We start from the raw sequence: 15,070 nt of genomic DNA on the forward strand, positions 1-15,070 counted from the left end.
TGTAAATTTTCCCAACTTGATTTTTCCTATTTTTTCACTGAGACTGCTTAGCTTCATTATCAATATATTTGATGCTGTGCAAGTGATAAGCCTACGGCAATGTAAAAACTGAAAGGCAACTATCGCAGAACCTATGCATTTACCTACTATTTTTGTCTAATTACTCCCACACATTACTATTTACACTGCAGTGGGCGTCGCAGATGATTACTCCAGGTTCAAGTGTGGGTATCACTGATATTTTTGATAGAGCCAAAATTGGACTTCCTATGTTAGCTTATGAGTAACTTATGTAGGTATTTACCCAAAGTACAGGGTGCGGCAGCATAACTTCCTTTTTTAAAATGCACGCCACTCAGTTAGTTGATGTCATAGCGGAGCGCTAGTGGTCTCGTTCAAGAGCGGATATTGTAAAGTTTTGTCCCGACACGGTTCAGTCGCCATCATGGGTTGGAATAGTGAGGAGCGTGCCTTTGCCGTTGAGGTTTACTTTTCAAGCGGATGTTCCCAGCCCATTTTCATTTGTGTGGGTCGGTTAACAAACAAAACATACGCTACTGGGCTGACATCAACCCTCGAGAATTGCATCAAAAGCCTTTGCATTCACCCAAAGTCACAGTGTGGTGTGCAATTTCCTCAGCTGGAATTATTGGTCTCTGGTTTTTTGAGGAAAATGAGGTTACAGTGACAGTGAATTCGGACCGGTATGTAAACATGCTACAAAATTTTTTTTCCAACGGCTAGAAAATTTGAATTTGGGGGACACTTGGTTCCAACAAGACGCACACACTTCAAGAGCATCGATGGCCGTTTTGAGGGAACACTTTCCAGAGCGCCTTATCTCAATTAGAGGCGATTTGGAATGGCCGGCACGCTCTCCCGATCTGTCCCCTTGTGATTTTTTTCTATGGGGTTTTTTGAAATCCCGTGTTGATGTGAACCGTCCAAGAACCCTACAAGATTTGAAGACCAACATCCAAGAACAAGAGTCATGACAAACGCCAGAAATCGGTTTACGCAATGTACGGAGAATGGGGGACGTCACCTAACAGATTTGATCTTCAAAACAATGTAAATAAAAACTTTAGACATGTACCTACATTATAAAAAATAAATAAATATTTTCCGATGCATACAATAGTTTTTATTGAGTTTTCAAAGAAGGAAGTTATGCTGCCGCACCCTATAGATGTAGTAGTACGTAAGATAGTAAAAAGGAATTAGAACTTACCTGAAAAATATTGAAACTAACGACACACACACAACCAGTAAATCCAATAGATTAAATGCTGAACGGCAGAATGCACCTTTATGTAGCACAAAACCGTAGGCTATTAATTTAAGAACTAATTCAACGGTAAATACGGCAGTAAAGAAGTAATCGAAATAATTTAAGACCTGAAAAGAGTTCAAATAAAATAGTTAACAGAATTTGGTTACTTTTATATAGTTTTAATTTAATATCAATCAAAGTAGTAAACATCAAGACGTGCTAGGAGCTCTGCTGGAATACGCCACATGATATTATATTGATGCCTGACTCCCACAAAACCAAAGGGTTGGTTTTTCACGGGCCAAGCTTCTTGTCTACCAAGAGCGTTAGTGAGTGGTGATAGTCACACCCTGTACGAGGTGACCCTACTATTAACAAAACTCTATGGGTCTAGACTGGGGAGTCGAAAAACACCTCCCCCAATTCAGAGTGTTATGCGAACCGTGCCCATTGGATAGTTTGCGGTCGGGGGTAACTGACTGTATTCGAACGGAGCCTCACTGATTCCTGGTCGCCTCAGTGAGTAAGTTAGACCTTACCGTGCTACGGAGGGCTATGGCACGGCGGACCTCGTAATCCCCATGCTCGTGTGAATCAAATGATTACAAACACCAAAGAAAAGAAAACGAAAACCAATAAAGCAGGGCTCCGTACCGCACAAAAACTAGTTAATCAGGCAGAAACACATCTCCGAAATACTGAGAGCCAGGTGATTACCCAAGAAGGGAAAAGTTGGGACGTCAAGCAGTGGATCCAAGGTTAACATCGGTATACTGCGTGGACAACAACCTACGAACGCCACTGCTCAAAAAGCAGGGACCAGCAAAAGCACGTCTGAGATAAATATATCAGACGCTAGGAAGGAGACAGGCCTCAGTGGCGCAAATGTTAAATGGTACCTGCGCTATCTGAAAGAATGCCTGAAACACAAAGAGGCCCTTGGGAAGGCTCAGGACAGACCTAAGCCATCTTTACCGGAACCGAGAAAGCGGGGGGCAGCAGAGATCAGCCCGCATGAAGAGAACGCTTCAGAAGCAAGGTGGAGGGCAAGGGTAAACTCCTCACTATCGCGATAGATGACCGATCCCTAGAGGCAGTCAAACGTCGGAGTTGCTATATTAACTGCCGATTTGGCAACATACCCGTGCATGTGCACAGGTGAAAGGCGAGGAAAAATATCTCGGAGGAGACACCAGGTGAAAAGCATACCGAGGTCCTCGAAGAAGTCTCGAAAGCCATAGAGGCGGAAAGGACTGGATCCACCAGGGAAGTAGACCTTGTGCCCAGTGAAGAGCAGAAGCTGGACGACCTAGACCTAGGACTCCTAGGGCTCAGGGTGGACAGCGATGGGCAGGAAAGCGCCATGTCGGAGGAGGGGGGCGATACTTCGACAGTAGAGAAGAGCTCCAAAGAATAACGGAGCCAATGGCCACCACTAAGATAGCCCAGATAAACCTCCACCATGCGAAAACTGCATCTGCAGTAATTGCAAGGGCAAGTTCCAAGGAGAACATTGGAATAGTGCCAACTTAGGAGCCCTGGGTGTATCGGGGGCAGATTCGCGGTCTGCAAGGAGGAAGCATACTCTTGTGAAAAAACAAGAGCTTGCATAATTCTTAAACTTAATTTAAAATACATATGTCTTTCAGAGTCGTTAACCGAGTACCTTATGGCTATCCAAATCCGATTGGAAGTCGGAAGGAGCACTCGAGAGGCAGTCGTCGCATCGGGATACTACCCAGGAGATAAAATCTGGGCTCCACCGGAACAAGTCGTAAAACTGGCGAAGTATTGTGAGAAGAGGGCGCCAACCACGAAGTCTGGGGAAGCAACGACACCAATCGTAGAAGCTAGTACCTTCTTGAATTTATTCTTAGCAACAAGTTAGAAATATATAAATTAGGGAATACCCCAACATTTCTGACCAGCACTAGACAGGAGGTACTAGACATAACTCTAGGGAACACTCTAATGAACGGAATGGTCAGGAATTGGAGGATGAACCCTCTGTATCTGATCACAGGATAATCAGATTCGAACTCCGAATTGGAAAGAATAATAAGGAATTCCAGGAGAATGGATTGGGAATCCTACGCAATGCACTTGAGCAGCAACATTGCTCACCTTCAAGGGAGCGGTAACATCAGCAGCGAACTGGAACTAGAAACAGTGGTGGAAAACCTCAACTTAGTCGTCATTCACGCATATGAAACCATCGGTCGGGCTAAAACAATTAAGTCATCAAGCGATGTATCATGGTGAAACAGGAACCTGGCCAGAATGAGAACGGTGGTAGGAAAACTCTTTAACCGGGCAAAACAAACCGGGGTCTGGCAGAGGTATTAAAATGTATTGACTGTGTATCGAAAAGATCACAGAACCAACTAGGCTTTGCAAGGCTGTAGCCAAAGACGGGGGAATATCCTCTGTCTGCTTGAAAAAGGAAGATGGGATATTCACCGAGAATGAGGAGGACAGGGTACACCTGCTTCTCAGAACTCATTTTCCGGGGTCCTACCCCTCGGCGGCAGGCGACAACAATCTGCCTGACACCCCAACAACGAATAAAAGGGGAAGGAAAGAGAGCTGGAAACTAGCAAAAGAGGTATGCTCAGAAGCTAGGCTAAGATGGGTAGTGGGAACTTTTCAACCAATGAAATCTCCCGGAGTAGATGGCATTTTCCCAGCACTTATCCAGAGAGCCTAGGAATTATCTTAGAGTCTCTTCTGAGGGTGGTAAGGGGGAGCATAGCACTGGGTTACATACCAAGGGCATGGAGACGGGTAAAAGTGGTCTTTATTCCGAAAGCGGGTAAAAAGGATCCTTTTCACCCTAAATCTTTCAGACCAATCTGCCTAACATCGTTCATACTCAACGCGGTGGGGAAGGTCATAGACAACTATATTAGAACTAACGTTCTAAAGCGTAATCCCCTACATCACTGTCAACTCGCTTACCGGGCAGGACGGTCAACTGAAACTGCTCTGTATCAGCTGACAGAGGTACTACGGGATGCCATGGAAACAAAAGAAGTTGAACTGTACGCGTTTTTGGATATCGAAGGAGTATTCGACAACACATCGCACACAGAGACACAGGATGCCCTAAGCCGCAAAGGAGTGAAAAACACCCTGGCACTCTGGATGGGCAAAATGCTAGAAAGCAGACAAATAGAGGTACAAACAGGTACAAATTCTATTGGCATGAATACCACTCAAGGCTGTCCACAGGGTGGAGTACTATCGCCGCTGATGTGGAGTATGGTAGTGGATGAACTCCTGGACGTGTTAACTAATACTGGAATACAAGTCCAGGGCTACGCGGACGACATTGTTCTAATCTGTAGGGGCAAATATGAAGATACCCTATGTGATAGAATCCAAACTGGATTAAGGGTTACTAGTGCCTGGTGCAGGAAGGTGGGACTGCGGATCAACCCAGCCAAAACCACCATAGTACCATTCACTAGGAGGCGTAAGCTGGATCACCTGAAAGCCATAACATTACATGATAACGAGGTGAAACGAGAAACAGAGGTCAAATATTTGGGAATCACGCTAGACCAAAAATTACTCTGGAAGACATATGTCGGAAACACTTGTCGAAAAGCCACGAGGGCTCTGATGACTTGCAGATCCATAGCAGGAAAAAAATGGGGTTGCAGCCCGAAGATACTACTTTGGATATATACCGCAATAGTAAGGCCTATGGAGCGGTAATCTGGGCAGAAAGAACCCAACTCAGCACACAAGCCAGGGAATTACATAAGCCCCAAAGGCTGGCTTGCGTGTGTATCAGTGGGGCAATGAGGACATGCCCAAAGGCATCCCTGGAGGTCCTTCTGGGATTAACCCCTCTCCATCTGCACATACAGATGCAGGCAAGGAGATCAATATTCAGGATGGCCGGGAATATGAGTGAGGTATCCCGAATTACTGATACCGAGGGATAACATGACAACGAGATTTCACTTCGATAAGAAGTTTGAAACACGTTGGAGTAACAAGGCAAACTGGGAGAGCGTGGCTGCGACATACGGCTTAAACCAGCAACTGTTTACTTGGTACACTGACGGATCCCTCACAGCAGAGGGAGCGGGTGCCGGTGTCATTGGTCCAAGGAAAATGTACTTTGAGCCAATGGGCAGGTACACTAGCATATTTCAGGCGGAAATTTACGCCATAGATAAATGTGCCTCATTTAATCTGCAAAGGAACTACAGGGGGCAGAACATAGCTATTCTCACCGATAGCCAAGCAGCGATCAAGGCACTTAGATCGAACCAGGTGAACTCTAAACTGGTATGGGAATGCCTTGAGAGACTGAATACACTCGGCTCGTCCAACAAGGTCTGGATACATTGGGTTCCAGGCCATGCTGGGTTAGAAGGCAATGAGGCAGCGGATGAACTAGCCAAGAAGGGAGCAGGAATGTCTTTACACGGGCCAGAACCCTTCTGTGGAATCGGAAACGGTTTCATGGCTGTGAATCTAAGAAACGAAGAGAAACGGTTGAGGGAACTATATTGGGCGGGCCTACCAGGGATGGAGCAATCCAGGGTGCTTATTGGGGGATACGAACCCATGCGTACAAAGGACTGCTTAAACCTCACCAAAAAGAACCTCCGAATCATAGTGGGAATTCTCACTGGTCATTGTCGGCTGAACTATCACCTAGGGAAGCTAGGGATATCTACGGACACTGCCTGCAGGTTCTGTGAGGAGGAGGACGAAACCTCTATGCACATCCTGGGACAGTGTCCGGCACTTGTGCAAAGTAGGCCGATACATCTGGGAGAACACTTAATACCAGATGCAAAGCTGAAACTTCTGGAAGTGGGGAACATACTAAAGTTCCTAACGGTTACAGGTCTGCTTGAGATACTATGATAAATGGATACACTATAACCAGTAAAAGGGGCACAATAGTTCTTCAAGGACGCGGTGCGACTTTCCCTTAACAGAATAATAATAATACATGCGAAAAGGTGGTGTAATTTTTGTTTTACAGGATATGGCCAGGTATCAAGTGAAACGGCTTGATTAATACTTTTCGAAACTGATCTTATTTTCGATATTAAATGAAACATAGTCTCCCCTCTCCCCTCAAAATGTCCGCCCGAAAATGTGAAACAGGTCCCGTTCTAAGAACTTATACAACCGAAAAATCTGGAAAAATCACAGTGATGCATCTATATCTACCTACCTCAAAATACATCCCATTCCGATATCTACACAAATAAAGTTAATGAAAGTATATTACCATGTTTTAGAATTTTCCCTGAAAACGCCCCTTAAGTTCATCCCAGAAGAACAAAATTTGACATTAGCATAGGCGACAGGCGATAGATATATATGTATCTCCAATCAGGCGCGTCCCTTCGTGCGGATAAGGGAATGCTCGGTGAATGTGTCATGGCCATGCACATGCACGCATCCGGAGATGTGCGTGTATGGGCATGTTTATGCGCAGGCCGGGTAGGTGGGAAGTAAACGCCCACCCGTGGATAAAAATTGGCTATGGGAAGGATACCCAGAAATAAAACCAAATACAGAGGAGCAGAACAAGAATGAAGTTACGATGCAGGGCTTCGGAAACCCAGTACCGGCGGTGTTTGGGAGTAAGCAAGCGGGCTCCCGGCCGTCGATATCCAACGACCGCAGTGCCTCAGTAGTGGGAACCTTGGTTACTGTGGCATCTAGTGTTACAAGCGTACGGGAGGAACTTGAACTGCCTCCGGTGATGGATCGTTCAGAAGGAGCTCGATTTTTCGCAGATTCCCTCCCACACGGGCACAAGCCCCCACGATCGCTACCCCCAGCGGGAAGTACATAGCGGGAGTCTTCGATGAGGGAGAATCACTGACGCCGATTCACCCGAGTGATGTTTTGGGCAATGATCAGTCTGAAGCTGCCTTTACCGCCCTCGGTAAAAATATCATGGAGCTGTGTGAGTTTATAAAAGAGCGCAGGAACATTCACCAAAATATAAGGGCCATGATAAGAGGCATCCGTTTGACGTACGGCAAGGCCCAGGATGAACGAGTAGGGAAGTCGCCGATTGGAAAAGTGAACCAGGCAACTCAAGTAACGCCGGTTCAAAACACAAAAGGGGAGAAACCGGGGAAGAGGCTGCGCGAGAAGCTGAATGACTCAACAGGCCAGCAAACCCCGAAAAGAAAAAAAGGACTCAACTCCCAAAAAAGCGGAGTTCATGAAAAGTACGTCTGAAGCTGCCAGTGAAAATACTGCACTGGCTACCTCGAGAAAAGGGATCGAACCTTCAAAGGCGGATGCCGAAGCTTGGAGGAAGGTAGAACCGCGGAAAAGAAATTATCGGAGGAAGATAAGACCGGAGATGATTTTCATTTCCAAACGAGGCGAAGGGTCATACGCCGACATTCTCAGGAAAGTGAAGGCAGACCCCGAACTCACCAATTTGAGAGACAACGTCAGCCGTACTAGACGGTCCCAGAAGGGAGATCTTATGTTGGAGCTTAAGAAATCCAAGGATGTAACCACTGACAAATTTTTAAGCCAAATCGGGAAGACTTTAGGGCAGGAAGCCGACATAAGAGCTAGCTAGCCGGAGATCACTATAATCTGCAAAGATATAGATGAAATCACGACGAAGGAGGAGGTTCGCGAAGCGTTGGAGAAACAGTTCGATCTTGCCGGACTAAAAGACTCAGTGGTGAAAAAGTTAAGGAAAGCCTATGGGGGAACACAAACCACCATCCTAGATGAGGTTGATACAAATCATACCGAAACCGCGGTGGTAGCGTTTGGGTCAAAGACCAAACGGGCCAAGCAGCGCTGTAGACTTGTGGAGAACAAGCCTTCCAGGAAATAATGGAGCACCGGAGGAGGGCTTCATCAGAGCGAAGGTGAAGGGCATCCACATCTAAAGCTGCTATGCTCCACGCAGCGCTATACTCGTGGAGTATGAGCGGATGCTTGCTGCTCTTGTCTTGGATGCAAGAGGACGTTGGCCGATCATAATAAGAGGCGATTTCAATGGTATGCTTGGCTGGACAGTGAAAGCTTTCGAGGGGGACACGTTTTCCGCGGTGCTCAAATCCGACATATCCCTGAATGGTACGGCTGGAGAGAAAGCCACCCAGATCACTCGATGGGTGACGGAAGCATGCGATGCTACTATGCCCAGAAGGCGATTGCTCCCCAGTAGGCAACCCAACTACTGGTGGAACAAAGAAATCCCAAGTTTGCGAGCCGCATGTTTTCGGGCAAGGAGGTTTTGCCAGAGGCTCAGGGGAAAACCCGGTGGCGACGGTCGAGAGGAGGCACACAAGCAATTGCGTGGCCGCCTAAAGGAAGCCATTCGGAGGAGCTAAAAGAACTGCTTCAAACAGCTGTGTGACCATGCCGACAATAAACCCTTGGGGCGAGGCTTAAAGAGTGGTGATGAAAAGGCTGCGGAAATCACCCCAGGTGACCTGTCCGCGCCTCCTGAAACAAATTGTTACCACTCTGTTCCCTCACCACGAAAATAGGGGAAGGCAAATTTTTGTCCAGCTAAATGACGGTATAATACCGCCTGTAACTGTGGAGGAGCTGCGGGAAATATGTGGTAGGTTCGGTGACAACAAGGCCCCAGGTTTGGATGGCATCCCCAACCGAGCTTTGAAACTGGCAGTGAAGACTAGGTCCGACCTTTCCGCCAACACCTTCGAGGCGTGCCTAAAAGAAGGAGATTAACAAACAAAACATGCGCTACTGGGCTGACACCAACCCTCGAGAATTGCATCAAAAGCCTTTGCATTCACCCAAAGTCACAGTGTGGTGTGCAATTTCCTCAGCTGGAATTATTGGTCCCTGGTTTTTTGAGGAAAATGAGGTTACAGTGACAGTGAATTCGGACCGGTATGTAAACATGCTACAGAATTTTTTTTTCCCACGGCTAGAAAATTTGGATTTGGGGGACACTTGGTTCCAACAAGACGGTGCAACAGCACACACTTCAAGAGCATCGATGGCTGTTTTGAGGGAACACTTTCCAGAGCGCCTTATCTCAATTAGAGGCGATTTGGAATGGCCGGCACGCTCTCCCGGTCTGTCCCCTTGTGATTTTTTTCTATGGGGTTTTTTGAAATCCCGTGTTTATGTGAACCGTCCAAGAACTCTACAAGATTTGAAGACCAACATCCAAGAAAAAATTGCCAACATAGCACCTGCTAGGCTGACAAGAGTCATGACAAACGCCAGAAATAGGTTTACGCAATGTATGGAGAATGGGGGACGTCTTCAAAACCATGTAAATAAAAACTTTAGACATTGAACTATCCTGAGTAAAACAAAAGTAAAGTGCAGAGATCAGGGAAAGAGATAAATAAAATGTAGTTAATTATTCCCTATACTATCCTACTTGATCTCTCTTGGTGCATCCAATATCGTTAAAAACAAAATAATCGGGTTAAAAGTCTCGAAAAAATGCTAGGGCGTTCACCTCAGTCGACGCGACAGAACGGGCTCCGGTCTTGGCGCATTGACACCGTCAGGACGTAAGTAAATTGGTTGGAGCAAATGAAATACGCGTCTGCACGCTGAATATTGGCACATACTTAATACGGTGTTAGTATTGCTATCTTAGAGGGTTTCTGTGATGCGCACCACAGCCAAGTTGACCTGATGCCGAGGAGGATGCCTTCTGGCAACTCCTTGATGCATAAATCTTTAACGTTCCCGCTGATGACTACGTCATCATTGTGGCCGACCTTGATGGATATGTAGGTAAAAGGCTTGGCGAACGTATAGTCGATTTCGCGGGCTTCCATGACCTTGTAATCATAAATACATGGCTCATCAAACTATCGTCTCATCTAACTACATTTTATATTGGAGACAGTAAAACGCAATGGACTATATTCTCATAAGACGCCGACATTTTACCACTGTCGGCTTAGGGTTACCAAGCGAGGTAAGCGGATCATCAACCGAGACTGGCTTTAGAATGACGATGCTGAAATAAAGGTTCGTGAAAAAAAAAGCCTCTATCACAAGTTCCTCGACGGCAAATGCCAACGGAAAAGCAAAGAAAGCGATTGCAGTCACCCGATCAACTAGACACGACAAGAGCGCACGCAGGACATCGAACACTTCCGATGTGTCAATGACGAGATCGGTACTTTGCTTATCGACCGACGAACCGCGATGGATAGATGGCGAAAATATTTCGAGCAAATTTCAATTGAAGAATTTGTTCATCCTCTATTTCCACAAGCATTGCCGGCATTTGGAGTCATTCCACCAGTCAGCGTCACTGAAGTCGAATAAGCAATAAAACGAATGAAAGCAACAGGACTTGACGACATCGCAATCGAGCTCTGGAAAGCGAAGAGCTGGGACTCAAAACTGTAGCTCAGTGAATTCTTCAATCGGGTTATTGAGGAAGTTAGACCGTCTGACTGCCTGTGCGGAGTTGCCAAATCTCCCATCAGGCGCGTCCCTTCGTGCGGATAAGGGAATGCTCGGCGAATGTGTCATGGGCATGCATATGCACGCATCCGGAGATGTGCGTGTATGGGCATGCTTATGCGCAGGCCGGGTAGGTGGGAAGTAAACGCCCACCCGTGGATAAAAATTGGCTATGGGAAGGACACCCAGAAATTAAACCAAATATGGAAGAGGAGAAAAGTAGTTTTTTTACGGTGCAGGGCTTCGGAAACCCAGTGCCGGCGGTTTTTGGGAGTGAGCAAGCGGGCTCCCGGCCGTCGATATCCAACGACCGCAGTGCCTCAGTAGTGGGAAACTTGGCTACTGTGGCATCTAATGCTACAAGAGATAATGGTGGATTGGAAATTAGGTCCACACCGGCTCCCTTTAGGAGGAGTTCGAAGCTTGGGAGATCACCACCGAGAACAATGGTTCTTTTGGTAGTCGAGATTCGTCGCGGGACTCTGAAAGAAATACGAATAGTCCCTTAATCGAGATCATTCCTTGTGGCGCAAGGCGCGAAAGCAAACGAGAACATACCGGAATGGCGTTCGTTACACTTGGGGAACGAATAAATGAACTGTGTGAGTTCATCAAGGAGAGGCGGAATATCCATCAAAATATTCGAGCCTTGATAAGAGGCATTAAATTGTCTTATATCAGGGCACTCGAAGAAAAGAATTCCCAAGCGTCAGTTGGCAAGGTCACAAGGGAAACGCAGGTGACGCCTCCCCGTGATAAAGCAGGCGGGAAGACAGGAAAACGGGCTAGAGACGGTACCAGCGAGCCTCTTGGACCACAGCAAGCCCCGAAGAAGAAAAAAGCCTCTTCACCAAAGAAGGCGGAGTCGGCGAGAGTACCCGCGAAAGTCGGTAATCTCACGATTGCAGCCACAACACCTACAAAAGTGGAAGAAACCAACGCCCGGAGGCCCGAACAATGGACTAAGGTGAGCAACAAGAGGAAAAAGGACAAAAAGAAGCTCCGCCCGGAAATAATAATTATTTCCAAGAAGGGAAATATGTCCTATGCCGACATCCTGCGAAAGGTGAAGTCAGACCCGGAATTGAAGGATTTGGGGGATAATGTGAGCCGTATTAGGCGAACACAGAAAGGGGATCTGATGCTGGAGTTAAGTAAATCCGCCGACAAGTCGGCCGATAACTTCCGCGGGAAGGTGGAAAGTGTACTTGGAGAGGAAGCTGAGGTAAGAGCTCGGAAACAGGAGATAGTGGTTGAGTGCAAGGACCTAGATGAAGTCACCTCACGGGAGGACATCTGTGCTGCGCTAAAGCAGCAGTTCAACCTTGGCGATATAGACCAGAGTGCCATAAAAAGGATGAAGAAGGCATATGGTGGCACACAGACCGCTATTATTAGTTTGCCGGCGGAATCAGCTATTAAGTTGATTACCGCGGGTAAGGTAAGAGTAGGTTGGGTCGTGTGCAGGCTCAGGGAACAAATCTCTCTAAAGAGATGCTTCAGATGCCTCGATTTCGGCCATTTTGCGGCGGCATGCACTAGCCAGCATGATAGGTCGAGGAGTTGCAGGAAGTGTGGGGAAGAGGGCCACCTCATCAAAGATTGCACCGGAGATCCACGGTGTATGTTATGCAGTGGGAAAGAGGGCGTGGACGGCCGGCATATTGCGGGAAGCAGCAGATGTCCGGTATATAGGAGGGAGCTGAACCGCACAGGAAAATGAGATTGATACAAATCAATCTCAATCACTGTGAGGCAGCTCAGGACCTGCTCTCGCAAACCATTCGAGAGTCGAATGTCGATGTCGCGGTTATTTGCGAGCCATACAGAAACTACGGCGGTGCGACTTGGGCGGTGGATGCGTCTGGCAACGCCGCAATCTGGGCGTGCGGAAGACAGGCCATTCAGGAAGTCATGGCCCCCCCGGCAGCCGGTTTTATAAGGACGAAGGTCAACGGTGTCCATATTTACAGCTGCTACGCTCCTCCTAGTGCAACCTTAGCACAATATGAGGAGATGTTAGACAGTCTGGTGTTGGATGCTAGAGACCGCAGCCCTAAAATCATTGCGGGCGATTTCAACGCGTGGGCCCTGGACTGGGGAAGCCGATCGACGAACACCAGAGGTCAAATTCTGTTGGAGTCATTTGCGGAGCTGGACATCGTGCTGGCCAACGTTGGATGCGTGCCCACCTTTCGAGGAAGAGGGTCGGGTTCGATCGCTGACCTGACATTTGTTAGCACTTCACTGGTGAGGGGGATGGCTTGGCAAGTGAGTGAGCACTACACCCACAGTGACCACCAGGCCATCTTCCTCCACATTGGGAACCGGGGAAGCAGTCAACGACGCTCTGGAGGTGGAAAGGCTAAGGCGGTTGGCTGGTCTATCGGAGCTTTCGACGAGGAGATATTCCTGGCCGCATTGGAGGGAGCCCATGATCCGGATGGAACAGCGGTGGAAAGGGTCACACAGCTGTCTCAGCGTGTAACCGAAGCATGCGACGCTACGATGCCACGACGACGTTTGCACCACGGCAAGAGGCCAAACTACTGGTGGAACACGGAGATCACTGCCTTGAGATCCTCTTGTCTCCGAGCGAGGAGACTTTCCCACAGGACAAGAGGAAGGCCGGAGCACCAGGAGCGTGAGGAAGAATACAGGGATCTGCGAAGCAACCTTAAGAAGGCCATTCGGAGAAGCAAGCGGGAATGCTACCAGAAGCTCTGCATGGAGGCTAATACGAATCCGTGGGGTACAGCCTACCAAATTGTAATGAAGAAGATCCGCGGGCGAAAATCACCTCAGGTGACATGCCCACGGCTCTTGTTGCAAATAATTGCAACTCTTTTCCCGCAGCAGGAGCAGGACGAAAGAGAACCCCAACTGGCAGCTCAGCAGGACGTCTTCTCGATCCCTGATGTTACCGAAGAGGAACTTTGGGAAATCTGCAGACGTATTGGGGACAGCAAGGCTCCGGGATTGGACGGAATTCCGAACAGGGCTCTGAAGGTGGCGGTCAAGGCCAGACCAAGGTGGTTCGCAAGCACATTCGAATCGTGCATGGCGGAAGGAGTGTTTCCCGCCCAGTGGAAGAGGCAGAAACTGGTCTTGCTACCGAAGCCTCGAAAACCACCCGGCGTGCCCTCTTCATATCGCCCTATTTGTCTCTTAGACACCATGGGGAAGATGTTGGAGAGGGTGATATACAACAGGCTGCTCCCGTTCATCGAGCTTGCGGGTGGTCTTTCAGAGCGGCAATATGGGTTTCGGCGAGCCCGTTCTACAGTCGATGCAGTAGCAAAGGTCGTGGAATTGGCTCGAAATGCTATGGCCATGGGCAAATGCTGTGCTCTGGTGACGCTGGACGTCAAAAATGCTTTTAACTCAGCCAACTGGGGCTGGATTAAGGGCGTTTTGGCCAAACTGGGTGTTCCTAGCTACTTGGCTCGGCTCATCGAGAGTTACTTTTCGGATAGACTTCTCTGGTACGAGACGGACGACGGGCCGAAGGAGTACATTGTGACAGCAGGTGTGCCTCAAGGTTCTGTATTGGGACCGCTGCTGTGGAACATAATGTACGACGGAGTGCTTGGCCTTCGCGTGCCGGAGGAGACAACGTTGATTGGTTTTGCGGACGACTTGGCGGTAATTGCAATTGCAAAGCATCCCGAGGACGTGGAGCTTTATGCAAATGAAGCCATTCATACCATCAAGTCATGGTTACGAATGGCCAAGCTGGACCTGGCGGACGAAAAGACGGAGGCGGTCCTCATTACCAACCGTAGGAAGAACAACACGGTTACCATCCGGGTTGGTAATCGTGAGGTCGTCTCAAAATCGGTTGTCAAATACCTGGGGGTGATGATCGATGCCAAGCTGAGTTTCAAGGGACACTTGGATTATGCGCGAGAAAAGGCAGCAAATGCCAGCTCATCCCTTGCAAGGATGATGCCTAACGTGGGAGGGCCGAAGTATAGTCGCAGGCTACTCATCGCGGGAGTGGTGAGGTCGATCCTGCTATACGCGGCCCCTGTCTGGGCGGGAGCGTTGAACCACGCGGTCAACCGGAGGAAGATATGTTCGGCATACCGGCCAATTGCGCTAAGGGTGTGCAGCGCATTTAGGACGGCGTCGACGGAGGCAGTGTGTGTTATCGCAGGAATGATCCCTATAGATCTTCTAGCGAGCGAGGCACACTGGCTCTACGAAAAACGGAAGGCAAATCCAGCCGAGGTGAATGCGGATTTCCGAAAAGCCATCAGGAGAGAGTTGTGTGGCAAGTGGCAACAACGATGGGATAACTCCGACAAGGGCAGGTGGACCCATACATTGATCTCGTGCATCGAGAAATGGGTCAACCGA

General features: G+C 48.2%; 1 protein-coding gene across 9 annotated transcripts in view; it reads right to left on the bottom strand.

The window, feature by feature from the left end:
* LOC119660711 (muscle calcium channel subunit alpha-1) overlaps positions 1-15,070 on the bottom strand; it is a 458,885-nt gene that overhangs the window by 301,972 nt on the left and 141,843 nt on the right. For all 9 annotated transcript variants that reach the window (XR_005250469.1, XM_038069351.1, XM_038069354.1 and 6 more), the window contains exon 17: positions 1,232-1,398. Coding sequence is in view for 8 of the 9 variants with exons in the window: in XM_038069351.1 (XP_037925279.1) it covers positions 1,232-1,398 (167 nt within the window). In the remaining variant the exon portion in view is untranslated. The remainder of the gene's footprint in view (positions 1-1,231; positions 1,399-15,070) is intronic.

This window comes from Hermetia illucens, chromosome 7 (assembly GCF_905115235.1).
Source record: "Hermetia illucens chromosome 7, iHerIll2.2.curated.20191125, whole genome shotgun sequence".
Lineage (NCBI taxonomy): Eukaryota > Metazoa > Arthropoda > Insecta > Diptera > Stratiomyidae > Hermetia > Hermetia illucens.